At 52.4% G+C, this 22,870-nt stretch overlaps 1 protein-coding gene across 1 annotated transcript in view; it reads right to left on the reverse strand.

Annotated features, from left to right (window-relative positions):
• Positions 1 to 303: 303 nt before the first annotated feature.
• POU2F3 (POU class 2 homeobox 3) overlaps positions 304 to 22,870 on the reverse strand; it is a 44,354-nt gene continuing 21,787 nt past the window's right edge. Inside the window, 10 exon segments of the mRNA XM_071576149.1 lie at positions 304 to 1,968; positions 3,159 to 3,291; positions 3,842 to 3,908; positions 5,389 to 5,550; positions 6,653 to 6,789; positions 7,359 to 7,500; positions 7,833 to 8,015; positions 8,122 to 8,204; positions 11,344 to 11,446; positions 12,199 to 12,303. Coding sequence (XP_071432250.1) covers positions 1,929 to 1,968; positions 3,159 to 3,291; positions 3,842 to 3,908; positions 5,389 to 5,550; positions 6,653 to 6,789; positions 7,359 to 7,500; positions 7,833 to 8,015; positions 8,122 to 8,204; positions 11,344 to 11,446; positions 12,199 to 12,303 — 1,155 coding nt within the window. The 3' untranslated portion in view covers positions 304 to 1,928.

Raw genomic sequence — 22,870 nt, forward strand, 5'->3', positions numbered from 1 at the left:
CAAGAAGAGCCACCCACACATCTGACCCAAACCTGAGACAGCTCAGCTTTGGAACAATTATATTCAAATAATTCATTTCATGTTCCTAAATACAACTGGAAAGCAACAGAGAACAAGGCTTGAAATGAACCCTCCAAGCATGTAAGGAAATTTAATTCATGGCAGAAAGAAGGGCTGGAGATCAGGAGAGCTGGATGAGCACCACCCATCTACAGTTCTTGCTTTCCCAACATTAAATGGTTTCTTTGTAATCACAAGACATTTTGTTGGAAAAACAAAGGTTTAATTTTTATGTTTCCAGTGAAAAACAGAGATGATGAAAGTGTTTGAGGTAAATGGGTAGTGGGGGGAATCCAGGAAACAGAAACACAGTTTGTCCTTGTTTTGTGTCAGAACATTTTAAAAAAACTTGTTTCAGTATTTTAAAAAAAAAAAGAAATATTTTTCAGGAAATGTTACCTGATCTTTTCCAGTCCTCATTATTATCAGTGTCAGCTTCTACAGCAAAACCTGACTTAAAGCACCAAATTCTATGTACAATGTGCATGGAGGGCTCAATGCTTTGTGTGAAAGGAGCTGATGAACTCCTCAGGTCCACAGAGCCCCTAATTCATCACCCAGGGGGTGACTGGGGGAGGAGGGCAAGAAAGGAGGGATCAAATTCCCAGTGGTGACAAAGGATCATTTTTACTTTCCTTAAAAAAAGCTCATGTTTACCTAAAAAAGCCATCAAATACTACTCAAAAATGTCTATTTACAGTCTGTGACTCAGATATTAACTTTAGTTCCACTGAATTAATTACTTGTACCCACAGACAGCCTGACCAGGAATGAGGAGGACTTTAACAAAATTAAATATCTGTATCTAAAGGAACCACAACCTTCCTGGTGACAGGCTGGGAAAGTTGATGGTTCCCAAACTTTGGCATCTGATGACACTCTGCAAACTTCACCCACCACCCTCCAGGGTCACTCCTGAGCAACACCAGAGTCCTCCCAGGAGCACAAAAGCAGAGAACAGACAAGCCACACCCAGGGAAGAGCAGAACATCTCAAATCTGGGTGTGTTTGGGGTCAGGTAAAACCCAAAGAATGAGTGAAACAAAAAAAAGGGAAGGTCAAGACTCATCCTTGTCCCACCAAATCATCACAAACTGCTTCTAGGCAGCATTTCCCCCAAGGTTTCAAACAGCATCTGGGAGCAATAACAAGACCTGGACACAAATTTTGCAAAAGACAATTATTTTTTTTTGTTGTGCTTTTTTTTTTAAAGGAAAAAATTAGAAGGCTCTAAAATACTTAATTAAAAATAAAGGGGAAAATGAAAAAAAAAAAAACAACAAAGGAGGGAAAAATAAAAAAAGGGGTGGGGGGTGAAAAAAAACCAAACAAGCACCTTTAGAAAGAGCAGAAAGGCTCAAAGCAAAGCAAGTTTGGAAGTGGAGAGAGCCCAGTGCCATGGGGGGCTGTGCAGGGCCAAGGCTGCCAGGGGGGCACAGGGGGTGTGAAATGCAGTGAGGGGGTCCCTCGGCTCAGCCCGGGGCCGCCCGGGGCGTGTGCGTGGCAGGGAGAGCAGAGAGACCCTCCTGGGGGAGCTCTGGGTGGGTCAGGGCAAGGGAGAGGCCTGGCACGAGGAATCCTTCCCGGGCAGAGCCTGCCAGGCGGCCCCAGCGCGGGGCAAGCAGAGGGCAGTGAGTGCCAAGCAGTCAGGGCTAAGCAGGGGCTCGGTGCTGGAGGCTTAAATGTCACTGCTGGGGCTGGGAATGCTGGAGGCCCTGGAGAGCTCTGCTGCTCAGAGGGTCCCTCAGCCAAGCCCTGCCTTGGGCAGCGCCTGGAGGGCACTGGGAGGGCAGATGCTGCCCCTGGCATGGTTCCTGGAGGAGCTGGTCCGTGGCTCGGGGGCAGCTCTGCTGCAGGGTGGAGGTGGCTCAGTGGAGGTAGGTTGGTTGATTCCATCGGTACCAAGATCTGTTGGCAAGACAGGAACAAGGGCTGCAGTTGGTAACCCTTTCCCCACAAAATAAAACCCATCCCTATTCCCTTTGTAACCCTCACTCAGCAAATGATCCTCTGCTCCTCCAGAGAGCTCAGAGCAAACCTCTGACTCTCCAAGCAAGACCTTCCTGATTCCATGGGCTCCCTGTGGCTGTTGGACCGTGCAAGAGGAGGTCTGACTCATGGCACAGGGTGATCTGTGACTCAAAGCACACCCTCTGACCCTTTTCCCACTCTGTTTCCTTCTTTCCTCAGCATCCCAGATGGGGTGGAGCAGAGCCCTGAGCAGCACAGGCTGTGGCAGAGGCACCTGCAGTGAAAGAGCCACAAGGACTTGGAGCCCAAGTCTGCCCTAATGCTTTTCCAGCATCTAAAGGGAGGGCAGAGGGAAAAAACCCCTTTGTTGTGCCACTGTGAGAGAGTTACTCTCAGCAGAGCTCTCTGGGTGGCACTGCAGGAGAGAAAATGGGCTGTGGAGGGGGTTTATCCAAGCAGAAACAGCAAATCAGCCTCTCTGCTTCCTCCACACAAAGAGTTGGGTTAGGCCAGTCCTCATGGCCAGTTTACCTATTCACTTTGGGGTTTCTTTTCCCTTTTCTTAATCCAGCACAGCTTTTCAGGCAAAATGTGATTTGTTATTTTTTTTCAAGCAGAAAAACAGCCACATCCCAACAATCACAGACTCACAGAATATCCCGAGTTGGGAGGGACCCACAAGGATCATCAAGTCCAGCCCCTGGCCCTGCACAGACACCCCAACAATCCCACCCTGTCCCAAGAGTGTTGTCCAAACCCTCCTGGAGCTCTGGCAGCCTCGGGGCTGTGCCCACTGCCCTGGGGAGCCTGGTCAATGCCCACCACCCTCTGGGGGAAGAGCCTTTCCCTGAGATCCAACCCAACCCTCCCTGGCACAGCTCCAGCTGTTCCCTGGTCCTGTCCCTGCTTCACCACCATCACAGCCTCCTTTGGATGCTCTTTAACAGCTTTATATCCGTTCATTGTGGCTGCCAAGAAGCTTCAGGTTCAATGTGAAGCTTCACCTAAGAACGTGCCCCCACGTTATCTCCACACTGCTGGAGCCTCCAAGGCTGGCACATTCTCCCTGGAGGTGCCCCTGCTTCCCTCCCCAAGCCCTGGGCAGCTGTGGGGCCCCACTGCCTTACCCTGAAGAGTTGAAACCAGAAGAGTTCATGGCAGCTTTGGAGTTGCTCTGGGCTGTGCCGGGGCTGCTGGCATGGAGGGCACTGCCAGGGGACGAGGGCCTGCTGGAGTTCCCTGGGGAACACGATGATGTTACTGTGTGAGAGAGAGCACAGTCAGGCTGGGGGCTCCTCCTCCTCCTCCTCCTCTCCAGGACAGCCCGAGCCCAAACGTTCCCAGAGTATCTTACACCCCTCCTGGTGTTCCTCTCATTCACTGCCTGCCCTGCAGGGGACAGTGGGGACCCAGCACTGCTCCCTGTGGCCCTTGGTTCCTATTTCTATTTATTTCTACTATTTCTATTCTCACTTCCCAGAGGAGAACTGACCTGTGACCCACCCCCAGGCAAAGCCCTTGCTTGGCTTCTAAGTGTGTCTGGCTCCCAAACCTGAACACCCCACGAAAATCTGCCTGTGGTTCTCCTGGGAATGTTGTGCCCAGGAAGCTTCCCATGTGTTTATCCCAGCCAGGAAAAAGCCTCAGCTCTTCTTATCCCATGGGCACAGCTGTGGGGACACTTTCCCTGGTCAAAGCCAAGGGTTGGATGAAGAGTGGCCTGTAAATGTGACCCAGAAATCCCCGAGTCAGAGGGCAGGGGCAGAGGGAGGAGGGAAGGGAGGGGATGGGGCAGCTTTCCAAGGCTCACCAGTGCCAGGCATGGTGCTGTGCACGGGATTGACCGAGAGGGGCCCCAAGGACCCTGAGGTAGAGACCTGGGGAGGGACAAAAGCAGAGAGCGTTGGCACTGTGAGTGTACAGATCCCACACTGCCCCTCCTCCCACACTCCCTGAGGATGTGCTGCCTCCCAGGCACACACTCCATCCACAGCACACAGACTTCCATCCACACTCCAAGGTAGAAGCACCATTCCCACATCCAGGGCCATGAAAAGAAACCAGAATTAATTACCTATGCCTGACACTCACTTCATACATCTAAATCTATGGATCAGCCATGGAAAAACCCGACATTATCACAAGGAGGACAAATTTCCTGGAAGTCTCAAGTTGTAGGAGCCACTTTGGATGTTCTCCCTGAAACCTTCCAGCTCCCTCTGGTCCTGGGTACAAAGAATCCCATGTCCTTTAGGGAGTTCTGGCTGGGTGAGAACTCTCAGGTGACAATTAGTAATTTGGGAGCTGCAATCCAGGCAGGCCTGGGGCATTTGCTGTCCAGCTGTGACCCTGCAGGCAGCACCTTGTTCAGGGTGGCTGGGAGCAAGGGCACACTCTGTACAACAAACACACTCTAGAAACCCATGGCTTGCAAGCAGCCCCTGTGCCTGGAGCCCAAAGGGGCTGGGAACAAGTGGTCAAACCTCCTGGGAGGCTTTCCTGCCTCCTGATGGGGAACTCCAAAGCCCAGATTTCAAGATAAATATTGCTTGTGAACACAGACTCTCCCTCCCACTCCCAGCACTGACAATGCTGTAGGGAGGTTCCTGCCACTTTTTAATGTCAAAGCAACCAAGCAACTGTTAAATTAAGCAGCAGAAATGCAACAGCAGCTCGTTACCCACTGACAGGGCATTACAAGGACATGCTTGCACCAGCTCTCACAACATTTTCCTCATCTTCTCCCCATCCTCCCCAGCAGTGGAAACACACTTGCCAAAATGTGAATGTACAACATGAGAGCCAAAATGTGAATGTACAACATGAGGGAAAGCCAATCAACACTAATGAAGTGCATTCTACATTTCTGCACAGATGTAAAACAATGAACTGTTTCAGAGTTAACAACTAAATTGAGAGGAGTGCATATAATTCTCATCCTCTGGAATGCTGACACCTCCTCCAGTAACTTTGGAAAGGTTTTCTTTACCAGTCCCAGGGGGGAAGGTTTTGGGATAACATCCCTATTTGAATAAATTATCCTACAATTAAACCAACCTATTCCTTCTAGGAAACTTGTATTTTATTTCTACTGTCTTCAACAGTAGAAGAAACCCAAATGTTCTGGATGTGATCCCATCTGAGTTGGGATGTTGGTGACATCCCAACCCCAGGAGTAGCCATGGGGCATTTCTGGACACTGCTGGAGGTGCAGCTTACCCCGGGCTGAGGAGCCAGGGAGTGCCAGGTGGAATGTCCTGCCACATTCCCTTCTCCTGCAGACCCCTCTGCATCCCCACAGCCCTTCCCTTCTTGTCTGGGATGGCACCTGGAGCTCCTCAGTGCCAAGCCTCTCACCAGTCTGGAGTTGTAGATGGGGGATTTGATGGGGGATGGCATCGGGCAGCTGATCCGCTTCTCCTTCTGGCGCCGGTTGCAGAACCAGACCCGAACCACCTCCTTTTCCATGGAGAGCTGCTCTGCTATCAAGGAGATCTCCTCTGAGCTGGGCTTGGGGTTCTGCTGAGAGAGGCAGGAGGTTAAAGAGAGCCCCAGAGAGCTGCACTCAGAGCATCAGTGCTGGTGCTGGGAGGACAAGGGTGGGGTTGGCTGAGAACTGGGCAGGGGACACATCCTGCTGCTGAGACAGAGGGTAAATATTTGGGTGAGAGATTATTGTTCTGTGAACCACACCGGGGATCAGATCCCATGGAATCAGGGTGGGATGAGTCACAGCACCTGGTCCTGTTGGTGGAGAGCAGCACCCCCTCCAACAGCCCCTGCACCACTGCTGGGGTCCCATCACACCCAGGGGTGCTGGTGCAGCTGCCCCCACACCTCAGGGGAGCCACTGCTGCTCCCTCCTCCTCCATCCCTCACTCAGAAAGGAAATGGCAGCACCTCCTCTGCCTCCTGAGTCCTTTGTTTGCTGATGGATTTGACAGCATTTTTGCTCTGTGGGGTTTGATCTGAGCTGGAGACCTGAGGGCCACACCTGAGGGCACAGAGATGCCAAGACAGTTCCCACTACAAAGAATGCCTTCTACCAGCTGAAAATGAGGTGCCAACACCATCTGATGATGACTGAGCAAATTTTGATGTGAGGGAGAAGCTGAGAAAAAACCCACGGGCTGATCAGAAACAGTTTTGATGAGAAATTTTCAAAGCAAACTTCAGCCCTGCTGATTAAAGCCCCGTTTGCTTTCTGAAGGCTCCACTTCTGAGTGGTTCCAGCAGAAAGTGGTCCTGAGGTCTCACAATGGCTGCCTAGTGGGGCATGGTGGCCACAGAGCTCCTGCAGCTCAAAAGGAGAAGAGGTGGGTGCAGGAGACCAGCTTTGGTTCAGTGGGTGATGATGGGGTGATAAAACTGCAATTCCCTTCAAACAACATTTAGCAAGGAAATGATGGGGAGTTTCTTTGGGTTTAACGCTTTTCCTGTTAACCCCTTCCAGCATTTTCCAACCTGCTTTCAAAACAAACCAAAACAGATGTCTTTTGTTTTGGTTTTTTTTCTTTTTTTGTTTGTTTGGGGTTTTTTTTAGAGGCTTCAGTGCTACTATGAGTGAGAAAATGCCCAACTCGGAGGGAGGTCCCAACCCATGGAGAGATTTTGCCCTCACATCTTGAAATCTCTTCTCCAGCGTGGAGCGAATGTTGGTCTCGATGCTGGTTCTCTTCTTCCTTTTCCGTCCAAACATCTCGTTCACTGAGGGGTAGGAATTGGGGGTGCTCATGGAAGAGTCCAAAGGAGCAGATTCTGGGGAAACAGGGAGGGAAAATGAGATGCTATGCAAGGAGATGCTGAGTTGTTTTCCTTCCTAGACCCTTTCTGTGCACCGAGACACCTCCCAAAACACACCAAGTGTTCCTACATTGCAGATCCCTCCTCTGGTGATGACCAGAATTGCTCCAACAGCCCCAAATCCATCAAAGACCTTGCCCAAAGCAGAGAAGAAATAGGACTGCCAATATTTTAGCCACACACAGCTCTTCCTTTGCCCAGCTTGACTCCCAGCCTGCTCTGATGGGCACCAGCCATTTTCCAGTGGTTTCACTTCACAGTTAAAGATGTTGGCTGAACCACTGGGATAAATCAGGCAGGATTAGTCAGCAGAGGACACCAGGCCAATGCTGCTGCCACTGGGGATTCCCCTCCCAGTGACACCTTCCTTTTCCATGACATTCATGGGCTGATCTCTGAGCACCTCCAGAGCTCCCCGTTATTCCCAGTTTACGCAGGGAGGGCTGAATGGATTGACCTTTTCCTGGAGCTTCCTGGATGGATCCTCTCACCCTGGTGGCACTTCTGCACGTGCTGGCACCCACCTGCATCACTCAGCCACTTCTCCAGCAAGGGTTTGAGCTTGCACATGTTCTTGAAGCTGAGGTTGAGGGCCTCGAAGCGGGAGATGGTGGTCTGGCTGAAGTCATTGCCGTAGAGCTTGCCCATGGCAAGGCCGACGTCCCCCTGCCAGGGAAGACCCAAACCATGAGCCCAGGAACCCCCTCCCAGCCTCCTGCTGCCAGACCACCTCTCAGGCTGCTTCCAGAGCAGCTTCAGCCTTTTTTCCATGACCTGCCCTTCAGTCAGAGTGGCTTTTCCTCCCAGGGGAACCTGCCCCTGTGTGCTGGAGAAGGGGCAGACAACGAGGTCATGGCAAGGAAGGGTTTGTCTCTTCATGTTTTTGGAAGGGGCTGCTGCAAAATAAGCCAAACTGTACCTACCCAGCCCTCCCACAGCTCTGTGCACACTCCCCCAGCCCAGCCTGTCCCCACCCCAAGCCACACAAAGCCTCTCACCTGCGTGAAGCCCAGTTTGATTCGCCTTTGCTTGAAGGTCTTGGCAAACTTCTCCAGCTCCTCCAGGTCACTGGGCTCCTCTGATGCCCCCGAGGGGTTCAGGTGCTTGGCCACTTGCAGGTGCTGGGGTACATCCAGGTGGGGTTCCACTGCTGAGCCAGGGAGCCCAGAACGACCCACAGCCTGCGGGAACAGCCCCCCAAACACGCTCAGAGTCACAGCAGCAGAACCCACCCCATCTCCTGGGCCACTGGCCCTGCCTGGAGCTGCAGCTGCAGGTGGGACTCACCTGTGATGCCAGGCTGGGGCCTGGCTGGGAGAGGAGGAGGCTGCCCTGCTGCTGAGGGAAGGAGAGGAGGTTTGGCTGCAAAGCTGAGGAGGGAAGAAGAGACACATCTGTCAGAGCAGCTCCTGCAGCAGCTGAACAGCCCTGCCCAGGGGAGGCTCCTGCTCAGCTCCAGCAGTGAGTTCTTGCTCAAAATACCAGAATTTCAGCCATCACCAATGTGATTAGGAGAAAGACAAGGTTCTTCTCATGGCTCTTTAGCCTGAAAGGGATTATTATAATAATTATACAAGGAAAATATCTCATCTACTGCTCCCTGTGTGTAGCTCATCCCCCTGAGGCTGAACCAGAGCAGAGGATTTTCACAGACCTCTGACTTTGGCTTCAGGTTAAAGCAGCAGAGGGTTCACTACACCCCTCGTGGTGATCTCCCCCACAGCTTAATCACTTCAGCTGTTAGAAAAATGTACATCTTATTTCCAGTATAAGCTTTACTGACTCCAACTTTCAGCCACTTGATCTTGTTAAAGCCCCTGATCCTGCAGTTAATCTCGAGAGCCCTCCCACTCTGCTCTGTTGTACATTTCAAGTGTCATTTTGAAGCCATCTGACCCTTGCTATTCTACCCCACTGCATTTCATAGAAATTGAATTTCTTCTGGAATGTATGAACTGACACGAAATGATGAAAGGAAAAGAGAAGGAAAATCCATAAACCCAACAAAAAATAGTATTTATAGAGACTGTGTAATTGTTTCGTTGACAAACTGCCAAGCACAAGCCCATCTCTCTTACAGGGAATGTCCTACAGGACTAAGTTTTGTAGTTCCCTAGAAATTTACTTTGGATCAAGTCCATTATGAGTGAAACCTTTGAAATTTAGTGAGGAGTTACCACTTTTCTTGGAACAGTCAATATATTTAATTGATTATAAGTGACAATTATAGGGAAATCTGTAGAAATTTATGGACTTCTGCTGATAAATGGGAAAACACATAATCTCCAGAATCAATTGCTCCCCTACTCTCTAATTCTGCCTTTTCTGGTTTAATTTAGCTCTGCTGTGCACTGTCCCATTTATTTATTTAGATTGGGGTTTGAGCCTTCCCTAATGCTGGAACAACTTTGAATTTCAAATGCAGGCTGGTAATGAGGTGCACATTTTTCACAGAGCAGGTAATTAATCCCAGGAATGGCTTGCCTGGGGACATGGCAGATGCTCTGTCATTTGGAGTCTTTAAAATCATGATTGAACACCTTGGTGAAAGCTCAGCTGGAGCTCAGATGAAAATGATGGGCTGGTTCAGGACCCACCAGTCTGGCAGCTGATGGGACTGGGGCTGTTCCACAAGATGAAGATTTCAGCAGCAATATTTTGAGTATTCCCACCATCTCCCTGGCTGCTCATCCCACCTCCACAGTCAGGGCTCTCCTTTGCTCTGGGAACCACAGCAGGGCAGGAGGAATCAGAGCTGGCAACTTATCTGGCTTAGAACCAGCCCTAAAACACAAACCCCAGACTGAAATGCACGTCCTCTTGGAAAGGCTGAGCCCACGAATCCCTTGGCCATGAAATCCATGAACTGCTGTGCCAGAACTCAGGGAAAGGCTGAGCCCACGAATCCCTTGGCCATGAAATCCATGAACTGCTGTGCCAGAACTCAGGGAAAGGCTGAGCCCACGAATCCCTTGGCCATGAAATCCATGAACTGCTGTGCCAGAACTCAGGGAAAGGCTGAGCCCACGAATCCCTTGGCCATGAAATCCATGAACTGCTGTGCCAGAACTCAGGGAAAGGCTGAGCCCACGAATCCCTTGGCCATGAAATCCATGAACTGCTGTGCCAGAACTCAGCAGACACTGAGGGTGTTCCCCTCATGGCTCCAAGACAACTTCAGGAGTGTTTTGTGCTTCTCTTCCATGGGAAGGACACTCCACCTGTGCCTGTTCCAAACAGTTAATTCCCAAATCCAGGCTCTGCCTTCACTGTCACTCCCAGTGCAGGGCCATGGCAAAGCATCATTAAAACCTGGCAACCACTTCTGCAAATGCTCCTGCACAGAATTCCAGCTCCTGGCCAAAAACCCCAGTCTTAGGCAAGTCTGGAACTAAAAGGGGTCACAGCCAAACAAGTGGCCCCCTGTGGGGGGGTTGCAGCTGCCAGAACAGCCACTGAGCAGATGAAACTCTAATTTAGAAAAGGCAGCAAGTTGTGCTTTGCAGTATAAGGTGTTTGCTACACCTGAGTTGATTGTCCTGACCCTCCTTCAAACCAACTAAAGTCAAGATCACTGGTAAATATAAATCAAGTAGTTCCTTTATACATCACTCAGCATCCTTTGGCAGAGAGGGAAGTTGATGTCCTGTCCTGCCCACAGCCAGGTTTGCTGGTGGGGTGTCTGGACCAGTGCTTTGAGCTGCAGAGATTTAAGGTTTTAATTCAGAATTTTGGTTCATGCAGAGTGAGCTCTGGGCTGGCATAAATCAAGAATACAAGCCAAGGACCCAAATCACTTTGGATCTCTCAGGTTATGGATCAAAGCCTGTTTGTCTGTCCACAAGCAGCAGAAAAGATGCTCTGTGGCATCTCTGTGGTTGGAGAAATGCCATAAAAATATTGGTGGCAAAACCACAAACACAAGGACTTTCTCAAGGGCTGGGCCCAACCCTCAGCCCTTTCCTGGGGCTGATCCCAGTGGGTTTCAGAAGCAATGGGACCTCCTGCCCCATGGCAGCTCCAAACCTGTCCCTGTGCCCCCCAGGCTGGGTGAGACCTGCCTGTTGTGCCAGCACTGCCCTGCAGCTCCTTCCCTGGGCTCTCCCTCCCTCCAGGGCACTGCCAGAGCTCAGCTCAGCCTCTGCCCAGCTCTCTGGGAGAAATGCAGGGTGGCAGGGAGCCCAGGCAGGCTGGCACTGCTCCCCAGCGGGAACCAGTGGCTGGCCTGCATTCCAGGAGGGATCCTCCCCTGCTGCCCAGCCTGGCCCCAAGGTGGCACTCTTGGAGCACACAAGGCACAGGTACCAGGAGCATCTCCAGCCCTGGACCCTTCCCCGTGGCTCTGGAACCATCCCCGGGGTGGGAACAGCATCGGGTACCACAGGGAGGGGCAGCATCGGGCTGGGCAAACCCGACAGGCTGCCCAAAGGGAACACCTTGGGCAGAGAGGTTTTCCCTGGGTATTCATCTGCCTATAACGATGCCCATTTCAGGGTTTACTGCTCTTACCTTGTTGTCCTGCCTGAGACTGGGACAGAAGGAATTGGGGGACTGACTGCATATGTCCAGGAAGCAACACCAGCTGCTGCAGGGTGTGAAGGGAGCTCATATCCTGTGGGAAAGCAAAGGGAACAGTCAGAGATGTCTCCTCTCTGGGAAGCATCTCCTCCCTGGGGAGCATCTCTCTCCTCTCCTTGACCCTCTCCACACTTTGCACTGAACTGCAAACACACTGGATTTGTGCAATGTGGGAGCTGCAGGTCCAAAAGCATTCCAGGATCTGAAGGTTTCAGCTGTACAAGAAGAGTTCTGTGCACACACAGACACCCACGTGGAGAACTCTCTGCTTTTACCTGAAAAACTTAATTCTTGAAAATGACATTTCTGAGCCAAACCCACCTGACACTTCCCCTGCTCTTGTCTCAGCCTCCAATTACTTTCAGTTCAAGGGATTTCCTGACCATGGGGTGGTTTGCTATTTAGCAAACCCTCAAAGGAAATAATCCCAGCCAAGGACGTGGCCAGGGCACCTCTGGATGCACCAGCAGAGGAGAGGCTGAGAAATCCCAGCCAAGGATGTGGCCAGGGCACCTCTGGATGCACCAGCAGAGGAGAGGCTGAGAAATTCCAGCCAAGGATGTGGCCAGGGCACCTCTGGATGCACCAGCAGAGGAAAGGCTGAGAAATCCCAGCCAAGGTTGTGGCCAGGGCACCTCTGGATGCACCAGCAGAGGCTGAGGGGGAGGCTGGAGTTTATCCCCACACATTCCCTTTCCCAGTCAGTTCTCCTCAGGCTCCTTTTGCCAGTGTCCAGAGCAGTCTGGCAGAGGTGCCCTGGATCCCTGGAGCAGCTCAGACACTCACCCCTGCCAGCTGGCTGCCAGGCATCATGGAGGAGCCCTGCACGAGGTGCCCCGACCTGGGGGGCAGCGCAGACTGCAGGGACTCACTGAGGTCCTCGGTTTTGATCTGAAACGAGAGCAAAGGCATTGCAGGAGGAGGGGGCAGAGCCAAGGGGAGCAGCAGGAATGGGCAGCCAGGACCCAGGGAGGGGGCAGAGCCAAGGGGAGCAGCAGGAATGGGCAGCCAGGACCCAAGGAGGGGGCAGAGCCAAGGGGTGCAGCAGGAATGGGCAGCCAGGACCCAGGGAGGGGGCAGAGCCAAGGGGAGCAGCAGGAATGGGCAGCCAGGACCCAAGGAGGGGGCAGAGCCAAGGGGTGCAGCAGGAATGGGCAGCCAGGACCCAGGGAGGGGGCAGAGCCAAGAGGTGCAGCAGGATTGGGCAGCCAGGACCCAGGGAGGGGGCAGAGCCAAGGGGAGCAGCAGGAATGGGCAGCCAGGACCCAGGGAGGGGGCAGAGCCAAGGGGTGCAGCAGGAATGGGCAGCCAGGACCCAGGGAGGGGGCAGAGCCAAGGGGTGCAGCAGGAATGGGCAGCCAGGACCCAGGGGGCTTGGGGGGACTGGGGAGAGGCTCCTCTCAGGGGAATTCAGGTGCTGTTCCCATTGCTGAAAGGCAAAGGCAGGGTCATTGCCCACTTCTGCTCTCCCCTTTATCACACGGACAGAGTTTTCCTCCTTCACATGGACAGTTTTCCTCCTTCATATGGACAGAGTTTTCCTGCTACACATGGACAGAGTTTTCCTGCTACACATGGACAGAGTTTTCCTCCTTCATATGGACAGTTTTCCTGCTACACATGGACAGTTTTCCTGCTACACATGGACAGAGTTTTCCTGCTACACACGGACAGAGTTTTCCTCCTTCATATGGACAGTTTTCCTGCTACACACGGACAGAGTTTTCCTGCTACACATGGACAGTTTTCCTGCTCTGCCAAGCCACGGGCAGTTGCTCAATTTAAACACATTCATTAAAACACTTCAAGAAGCAACCAAGCTCCAGGTTTAAAGCATTTTGTGGAGTTATAATGAAGACAAGAAGCAATTCCCACTCACAGATCACGACTCACACCCCACAGCAGGGCTGGCCATGGAGAACCTCTCACTGTGTCCCACAGGGAGCAGGGAATGGCACAAGGGGATGGGAGAGGAAAGGTCATGGAGTAAAACACCTCAAAAAGCAGAGGAATCTTCCAGCCCTGAGAATGCAGCACTCCAGGCTCCAAATGTATTTGCTCTGCTTCTATCAGAAAGCAACAAGGAGTTTTAAGGAAAAAATAAATCTCCTTCCTTAGTTACAACAAGGTGTGGGGAAACTGGAAAGTTTCACAGGTGTCAGCCCTTTGTCCAGTGCTCATTTGGAGCTACTTGAATGTTCAAGAAAGGTTCTTGTCCATGAGAAAAAACCAACCTTGCTTTCTGAGTGGGCACTCTTAAGAGAAGAATTTGCCAAGGACCAGTAACAAATCCTTATTTCTGGTTCATTCTTTAGTCTCCATGTGAATTTCTAGCATTGCCACTACATTTAGAAATATACATTTATTAAAGAATAATCATAAAAAATTTGTTCCAGCACTTTGTACTTGCTGAAGTCCTTTGGTAGCACTGACTGGCACAGGAGGGAGGTTGGGGAGGGTTTAGAAGATTTTAGGTTAGTTCCTGAGAGCTGTGAGGGGTGACTGTGCACAGACAGGAGGTCACACAGAACTCTTAGAACACACATTCTCTAGGAAAACATTCAAGGAACCTTCAGCTCAAGTTTCTCCATGAAAACTCCAGCAACAAAGTTCACACCACAAGTGCCACAAAGAGCCTCCAGCTCCCAAACACTGGGAAAACCAGGAGGGCACCAGAAAGGACAGAAATCCCCATCCATGGGCTCAGCACTGCAGATTCCCACCCACTGCCACGACTGACCATCTCCCACCAAATTCCATTCCCCAGGGATGAGGAGGGTCCCCTTGGAGGGGCTTTGTCCAACTGATGGACCCTTCAGGCCATACACGCTCCCACCAGCAGAGGGGGACAACAATGGCAGCTCAAAAACAACATCCCAAGCGACTGGTTTGGGTCGAGGGAGGGTTTTCCCCATTTAACCAAAGCAAACAAAGACCCAGAATGGCTGAGGTTGGAAAAGACCTCTGAGACCATCGAGCCCAACCTCTGACCGATCTCCACAGCAGAGGAGCAGAGGGAAAAGGGGGATGCCAAGGGGGAAAACCTGACCCCCAGGAGGCTCAGAGCTCCAGAGAATGGGGCTCAACATCCCCTCTGCCTTTGGAAGGTGATTCCAACACCCCCTTCCATTCCAGCTGCAGCCGAAACCAGTTCTGCAGTAACACCTTCAACGGGGGGGGAAACACGCTGAGAATCTCAGCTCTTTCCTACCTTTCAGGTTGGCAAGATCATCCCTCTCAGCCTGGCAGAGAAAAAGATGGAAGGATCTTCTTGATCACTATCAAGTGATAGTGTCTGAGTGAGTGAGTGTCAGCCAAGGGGCTCAGGGGAACACTCCGTTACCCCGGAGCCGTTCGCTCATTGAGATTTACGGACCTTTCCCTTTCTGAGGGTGCGTTAAAAACAAGCCAAAATAAAAAAAAAATTAAAAAAAATTCAGTAACTTTGCTTGCTATTCACGTGTGTGCCCCACAGCACACAGACCTCCAGGTGCCCCAAAACCCGTCTCAGAGGCCGAGGCTGCAGCGCCGGTCGCGGTGGGAGCGCAGAGCCGGAGGAGCACGAGCCATTCCCAAACCCAGATCAATTTTCGCAGCTGCCAAGCAGGATGATCTGGCAGCGTGCCAGGCACAAAGGGGTGTGTAGCTGCACCCCAGCATGGCACAGGATGGGAGCAGGAGGAGGTGGGTTTGGCAGAGGACTCGACAACAACAACATCTCCCACTGCTCCTGCCCCGGCGCTCTCGGCTCCCTCCGCGCTGTGGGCGGGAACTGCCTGTTCCCAACAAACCCTTCTCCCCCCTGCACCCAGTTCCAGTGGGTTTGGGCTCAAATTTACCTCTCCCTCCTCTTCCTCTCGCCACGAGGCCTGCAGCTGGCTAATTGTTCAGCCAAAACTTTGGGGATGGTTTTATGCAAATCCCACACCTTCGTTTTTTTCCCTGCTAAACCGGCAATATTCCCAAGTTTGCATTAAAAACACCAACCCCAAAACCCCAAAAACCCACACACATTGTGGGTGAGGCTGCTCAGTACCATGAGACTCCCTTAAAATAATGTAAATTTAAATTAATGAAGCAAGGGGAGGAGTTGCCTTCTCCTTTCCCAGTGCATGTGCCTTGCAGAAAAGGGAAGGGTTTTCATTAAGGAACTGGAAAAAAAAAGGTTGGAATTATAAAATTATTACAGAACCACCTTGTGTAGGTATTGGATGGAAACACTGCAAAGGAGCAACAGTGATTTGGTTAAAACCAGGAGCAGATCCCACTGGGGTTGCTCAGGATGTTGGTTTTATGTGACCATTGTCACAGGAGGGGAATGGGGAACAAGAACTCTGAGCTTGTTCCCACTGCATTTTATCTGGGGAAATAACACTGTCCAAGGAAAGCAACCTGGTGTAGAGGAAGGTTCCCTACCCATGGATGGGGAATTGGAATGACATGGTCTCTTCGGGGTCCCTTCCAACACAAACCATTCCAGGATTCCATGAAAAATGAGCAGGGAAAGTGCAGGACCGAGGAATGCCCTGCAAACATCCTGCCAGAGGTGAGGGAAGAGGCTGCTGGCTGGGACTGCACAGCTGCTCTGAGCAGGTGACAGCAGGTGGGGGCACAGGAGCTCAGGGTGCTCCAGGACAGCAACAGAATCACATCTGCCAATCTCAAGTGGATGTTTTCACAGCCTTAAAACAGGGTCAGGTGCCCCCGAGCAACCAGAGGGAAAACAGGAGGGGTGACTGGGGAGGAAGAGTCCCCTCTGCAGTTGGCTGAACATCTGCTGGGCCTGGGCAAGGATGGATGGTTTGTTACCTATCTCTGGCCTCAACACAAAAACAAAAAGCAAAACAAACTAAGAAACATAGTGAGGGTGATGGAAAATGATCAAAGCTCTGGAGCTTCCTTGCGTAACTGATTTGTGGAAGGTGTTTCATAAACATTTCATAAGAAGGAGAATTATGAAGAAAACATCTCCCAACCTGCCTGCAATTACTGCACAAACTCTTCCTTACCAGTAGGAAGGAGAGAGGAAAAAAAAAAGTATATCTGTTTTGTAACTGATCTGTGAACTTCTGGCAAACGTTGGGCTCATGAAAACATCCTGCAGAGACTGCAGAGCTGTGGAAAGGCAGGAAGTTGGGAAGAGTCACCTCAGAGGGCCTGATGGCACAGGGGGAAGGAGAGACCCTTCAAAGGGAAGTTCTAACTCCCTGAAGGGAAGTTCTGGCCAGGTGGGGGTTGGTCTCTTCTCCCAGGCACTCAGCAATAGGACAAGGGGGCACGATGGGCTCAAGCTCTGCCAGGGGAAATTGAAGTTGGAGAGCAGAAAGAAATTCTTTGCAGAGAGAGTGCTCAGGGATTGGAATGGGCTGCCCAGAGAGGGGGTGGATTCCCCATCCCTGGAGGTTTTTCAGCTGAGCTTGGCCGTGGCACTGAGTGCCATGATCTGGTAAAGGGACTGGAGTTGGCCCAAGGGTTGGACTTGATGATCTCAGAGGGCTTTTCCAACCCAACCCATTCTGTGATTCTATGAAAAGACAGACCCACATCTGGGGCAATGGACTGATGGTTGGGCAGGGCTCTGTATAAAGCCAGTTCAGGCTCACTGGGAATCTCAGCTGGGTTTCCTTGTCTATCAGACACCAAAGCAGCCCCAAAATGCAGCAGCTCCTCTGGATGAGCTTTGGTGTAAGGCAGGTACTGCTCTATCACCCTCCTCACCACGGTGGGAGCCACTGATTGAGCCCCAGAGCCCCCAGGGCTCTCCCCAAATGCAGTGAGGGCTGTCCCTGCCCTGACAAAGTGGGGCTGTCCCAGCCTCCCCAGCTGAGCTGCCAAAGCTCCATCCCCTGCAGCGCTGGGCTGAACACAACCCTATTTGTTGTGATGGTTCTGTTTGGACAGTAACCCTTTGAAACGCATTTATCTCCTCTGTATCTGCCTTATCTCGCAGCTGTTGAAGAGTTTGACTCACTCCCATCCGGGCACGGCACAGGGAGAGGAGCATCAGGTGCACACGGAGGGTCTGAGGCACTCGCTGCAGGAACAGCCCAGCTCTGCCAGGGCTGAGTCACCCCAAAACCAGCTCCAACACTCCAGCACCGCCTGGAGCTGCCCCAAAACCATTTGCCTGAGGCCAGGGGAGGAAGTTTTACGCTGCAAACAGGTCTCAAAGCCAGATCCAAGTGCAGCTCCCTGAGCCTTCCCACCTCCCGATGGCGTAAGTGAATTACCCGCACACGTGGGCACCATAAAATAAAAAACACACTAACAATAAATTATGGCAATAATAACAGTAATAATGGGCTTGCAATTACTATTTCCACATGTGCTATCCTGCACAAAGGGCTTAACAGACACCCAGGAAGGAGGCAGAGAACCTTTAAGTCAATGCCACGACATTCAGCCTGTAACATTCACATCCCCCTGAAGGCTGGGAGCTTTTGGAAGGTGTGAGCACAACAGGAGGGGAGTTCATCCCGTGCTGAACTCCCAACAGGCTGTGCCCTAAACCTCAGCCAGGCCAACACTCTGAAAAACTAATACAGAATCCCCAAGCTCAGCACACCTGCAGCACAGCCACAGGAGGCCTTTGAGTTCATTAACGAGGCCTCATTTGATATGGTTTGTCCTCTGAGCTTCAGCTCTGGTGTTGGTGGGGGTGGGAAACCCAAACCTTCAGGAGTTTACACACTTCTCAAAGGGAAACAAACAGGAGCACACACAGCTTTGCATCCAAGGGCTGATACAGCAGTTCCCGGGAACTTCTGCTTCTAAACAAACAGGGAAGGGAGAGAAGTCCCTCCTCAGTGCTGAAGGATGAACCTCAAGGGATCACATGTGGCACACCAGGCTTCAAAACCAGCTGCTGGGTGAGGGAGGGGAGACCCAAACCCAGAGGTGGAGGAGCCACTGCCCTGAACAGCCACACTCCCATCAGCACCTGCCCAGGTGGGAGCACCCTGAGCAGGGGAAGCTCCCACAGCCCCCGGGGGGACCTGGGCAGCTCCCACAGCGCCTGGGCAGGGACTGGGCAGCTCCCACAGCCCCTGCAGGGACCTGGGCAGCTCCCACAGCCCCCGGGGGGGACCTGGGCAGCTCCCACAGCCCCCGGGGGGACCTGGGCAGCTCCCACAGCCTCTGCAGGGACCTGGGCAGCTCCCACAGCCTCTGCAGGGACCTGGGCAGCTCCCACAGCCCCCGGGGGGAGCTGGGCAGCTCCCACAGCCCCCGGGGGGAGCTGGGCAGCTCCCACAGCCCCTGCAGCAGCCTGGGCAGCAGAGCCTGGCAGAGCCTCCAGGAAGTGATCTGGGCTCAGGGAGCAGAGCTGGGGAGATGATACAGCAGAACAACCACTTAGAGCATCTTCACTCCTACTGCTGGTGCTCAGGTGTGTGGTACCTTCCCTGCCAAGGCCTGTGGATGTGCCAAACTGGAAGTCTTTTAAAACCAGGGAGGAAAAGATGTCATTTTCTTGGCCAGAACAGGGAGAACCTCCAATCATAGCAGGGAAATCAATGGTCCCACCATTGAGGCTGTGATTTGTCTCCATCCCAGCTCTGTCCTCCCCAGCCATCCCCATCCCTGAGGTGCTGCCCTCCTGCCCCACCTGCCCATGCATTGCAGCACTGCTCCCTGCATCTCTCCCAATTCCACTTGCCCAACTCTCAAAGCTCTCCAGAACTCCACCTCTGCCTACACCTTTGTCCTTATCTGCTCTGCTCCCACCCTGGGCTGCCTCCCTGCCCCTTTGCTTATCGCTGGGATTGCACACACTGCAGGCTCCATGGCTGCTCCCCTGGCTCCTGCAAGCTCACACAGGTCCCCTGCAGCCCAGGCCTGGCCCTGGGGAACTCAGCAAAGCTGCCCCATTGGGTTTTTTTCTGTGGCCAGAATCTGACCCTTCGCAGTTCTCCAAATTCCCTGCGTGAACAAATTCCTCTTTCCATGGATCTCTTGTCTGCAGGGAGGGGACTGTGTTTGTTCTGGACTCTCTGTGCCTTCTGGCTACCAAGCAGTGACAGATCAAAATCCCTGGCACTGCTGTGGAGCACAGAATTCCCTGGATTAGTCACCCAGCAGAGGAGCAGAGCAGTGTCCAGCCAGGTCTCCCTTGGCAGCAAGGCACACCTTGGAATCAGAGAGCTCCCATGAGTGGGGCTGCCCCATGCCAGCCCCATGCCAGCCCCACAGCTCTCTCCCATTGGTTCATGGTGGGTTTGGCACCGGCTGCCACACCCCAGGGAACTGGGACACAAGAAGAGCAGCTTGAGGGATTGCATTAAGTACATTAAGTAATATAATTAATCAAGAAAGGGAGAGTGAGAAGGATCAGCTTTGATGCAGAGCAGCACATCATTTTTCATTTTGGGTGGAGAGGATGAAGTCTGGAGACTGAGGGAAGAGGAAACCAGAGCCAGTTCTCTGCTCCTCCTTGGAGGTTCTGGGCAAACTTCCATGTGTTGTGGAAGCAGGACAGGAAGGTTCCTGGCTGGACAAGCCCCCCACCTGCCTCCCAGGGTGCTGAGCACCCCAGTTCAGCCCCTGATGTCCCATGGAGCAGATCAGCACCTCTGGGAAGAGAGAAAACCTGTGATGTCAGGCTTCCAAAATTAGAGACAGGCCTTGCTTGGACCCCCCTGCCTTCACCCCTGTGTGCCATGACCTGCCCTCCTGCAGAAAGGGGGCAGGTTCCCACCCTGGCTGGGTCTTGCAGGGTTTGGGTGGAATTCTTGGAGCTCACCAGATGAAAGGCATCAAGAGCTCCGAGTCCTCTCCTCATCCCTGAGAACTCCAACAGAGTCACATCCATGCCCAGTCTGGGCACTCCCCACTCCCAAAGGTGCTGGGCACCCTCAGAGGGGCTGCACAGGGACAGCCAAGCCTTGGGCTGAGTTTCTGCCATGGAAACAACTGTCATGACCCATTAGACAGGTCCATGAAACCAGGACTTGTCACTGTCAGCCTGGAAAACACTTCCCAAAGGATGGCTGGAGCAGGGAACCAGCACAAAGAGGAGATTTACCTGTCTCTCCCTCCTCTCCAAGACTTGGAAACATCTCCAGCTTTGGAACAGCTGTACAGGATATTCTGCCAGTGGACCAAGGCAACAGGTGTAGGAAGTACCTCCTAAATGTGGGTTGTTCCTTCGAAGCAGGAAAGCAGCTGGATCTTGAGGAACAGACTCACTCCAGCCAGCTCTGGGCTGTTGGCAACTGTGACTGGCTGCCCTCAAATTAATTCAGTGGTTTCAGTCAACCCCTTGAGAAAATAAAAATTTAAAAGACCAAATCCTTGCTCTTAATCCCACCCTCTTTTTCCCCATAAGCTTCCCCAGGGACCTGTTGGCCAGTTTGGGGGTTCATTCCCAGCAATGTCATCCAAGGGCCTCTGCCAAGTGCCAGAACAGAACCAGCCTGAAGAAGGGGTTGCTCTGCATATCTGTCCTAGGCAAAGCAGGGCCATATATAGACACAGAGCACTTTCCCTCCAGCCAGGGCTTTCTCTGATGCTCTCCCAAAGGGCTGCATTTCAATGAGGAACCAGCACACAAACAAATTCAGACAATCAGCCTCTCCCCAGGACAGAGCAGGGGAACTTCAAAAGGGAAGGGCCAAGCAGTGCTGGGCTCAGAGGCGGTGTCAGGCAGGGCAGATAGGACAGCCAGGCTCATTTCCAGCCAGGGGAGGCTCAAGAGATGAAAAGCAGATGCAAGACTAGGGCTGATCCCCCGGGGCAATGCAGAGAAGGAGAGAGAATGAAATCTGAATTGATCCCCAGAGGGGAGAAGGAAGCAGGATGTGAACCTCCCCTTGAGAGGAGGGCAAAACAGGACTGGGATGGAAATCTGGAGGGCAGACTGAAACCTGAACTCCCCACAGGGAAGAGCCAAGCAGGAACAGCAATGACATCCAGGGAGCACATGAGATCAGGGGGAGGTGGGAATGAAAAGCCATGGGAGAGATCCCCGGGGGGAGGGAAGCCCTGATGGAGGGAAATTAAATCTGCAGTTTTGCATCCCAGATATTAATAACAAACAACCAGCAAGGTCGGCCCTCCTTTCCACCTTCAAAAGGATGGAGGGGAGGAAGAACTTGTCTGTGGTTGAGCACAAGACTATGAATCAGAGAAGCAGAGTCCACATCCCAGCTCTGCCAGGGAGCAGCTCCTGGATTACAATACACCCCAATGTCCACAGGCAACTGTCCCATAAAGCATCCCCTGATTTCAGCTGCAATCACAGCACTCAGCACCTTTGGGAAGAGTCAGGCTGGGGCTGCCTGGCCTGTCAGCCAGGGCTGAACACTCCCCTGCCCTCCAGAGGCTGCGAAAACCCATCAGCAAAGTGCCCTCAGACGTGTGGGTGGAAAGCACCAAACAAGGTCAGGGTGGTATTAATGGCACTGAAAAACGAGCCACCAGTGATTCCAGACACCAGCTGTGAAGACCTGAGATAACCCACCCTGTTACCTCAAAGCAACTGTTGAAAATCCCACATAAATTAAAAAAAAAAAATAAAGCTTCCTTGGACAATGACTGTCAGAGATGAACAGAGCAGGGAGTGAGTCAGACATGGAGGTCCTGAGGGAGGGAAACCCTCTTGCAGAGAGCAGGGCAGGAACACACCTGGCTTTAGAAGGGAGGAATTGTTCAACAGACCCAGTGAAAAGGCTTTCTAGGAAGCCTGTCAGAAAGAGATCTTTATCCTTATTACATCCCCTGATTGGTGTAAACCAAAGAAAACAAAGAACAGGAATAAAGAACCAACAGCAAAAGTGAAGCTGTGCTGAGCCCTGCTCAAGCACTTCAGGGCTTGCCTGTCTGTCTCAACCATTGTCAGGTCTCACAGCAGGATCACCTTCACACGGATCTGATGAGTGCTAATGACAGGTCTGATAAACAAATGACAGCCTGTCTTGCAAGGGTCAGCCTTTTGCTGGAATGAAATGGCACATTTGGATGCAGAGCACATGCTCAGCTCACACAAACCTCACAGCTCCAGAGGCACAAGTTCTCTCCCAGTGCTGGAGAACATGCAGGGCTTGCAGAGGAGTTGCACCACTGCAAGGACCAAGGTGGTCTTGCACTTCACTGTCCTGATGGAAAAGCCACCAGGGATTCAGCAGCTGGGTGTTCTCCTCCAGCTGTGGATCAGTGCACATCTGGCACCTCCCAAAGCCACCAGGGATTCAGCAGCTGGGTGTTCTCCTCCAGCTGTGGTCAGTGCACATCTGGGTGCCGGGCTACAACACCCACACCCTGCACACAGCCCTGGCACCTCCCAAAGCCACAGGGATTCAGCAGCTGGGTGTTCTCCTCCTCCAGCTGTGGTCAGTGCACATCTGGGTGCTGGGCTACAACACCCACACCCTGCACATCTGGCACCTCCCAAAGCCACAGGGATTCAGTAGCTGTGTGTTCTCCTCCTCCAGCTGTGGTCAGTGCACATCTGGCACCTCCC

The sequence above is a fragment of the Pithys albifrons genome, chromosome 23, assembly GCF_047495875.1.
Source record: "Pithys albifrons albifrons isolate INPA30051 chromosome 23, PitAlb_v1, whole genome shotgun sequence".
NCBI lineage: Eukaryota > Metazoa > Chordata > Aves > Passeriformes > Thamnophilidae > Pithys > Pithys albifrons.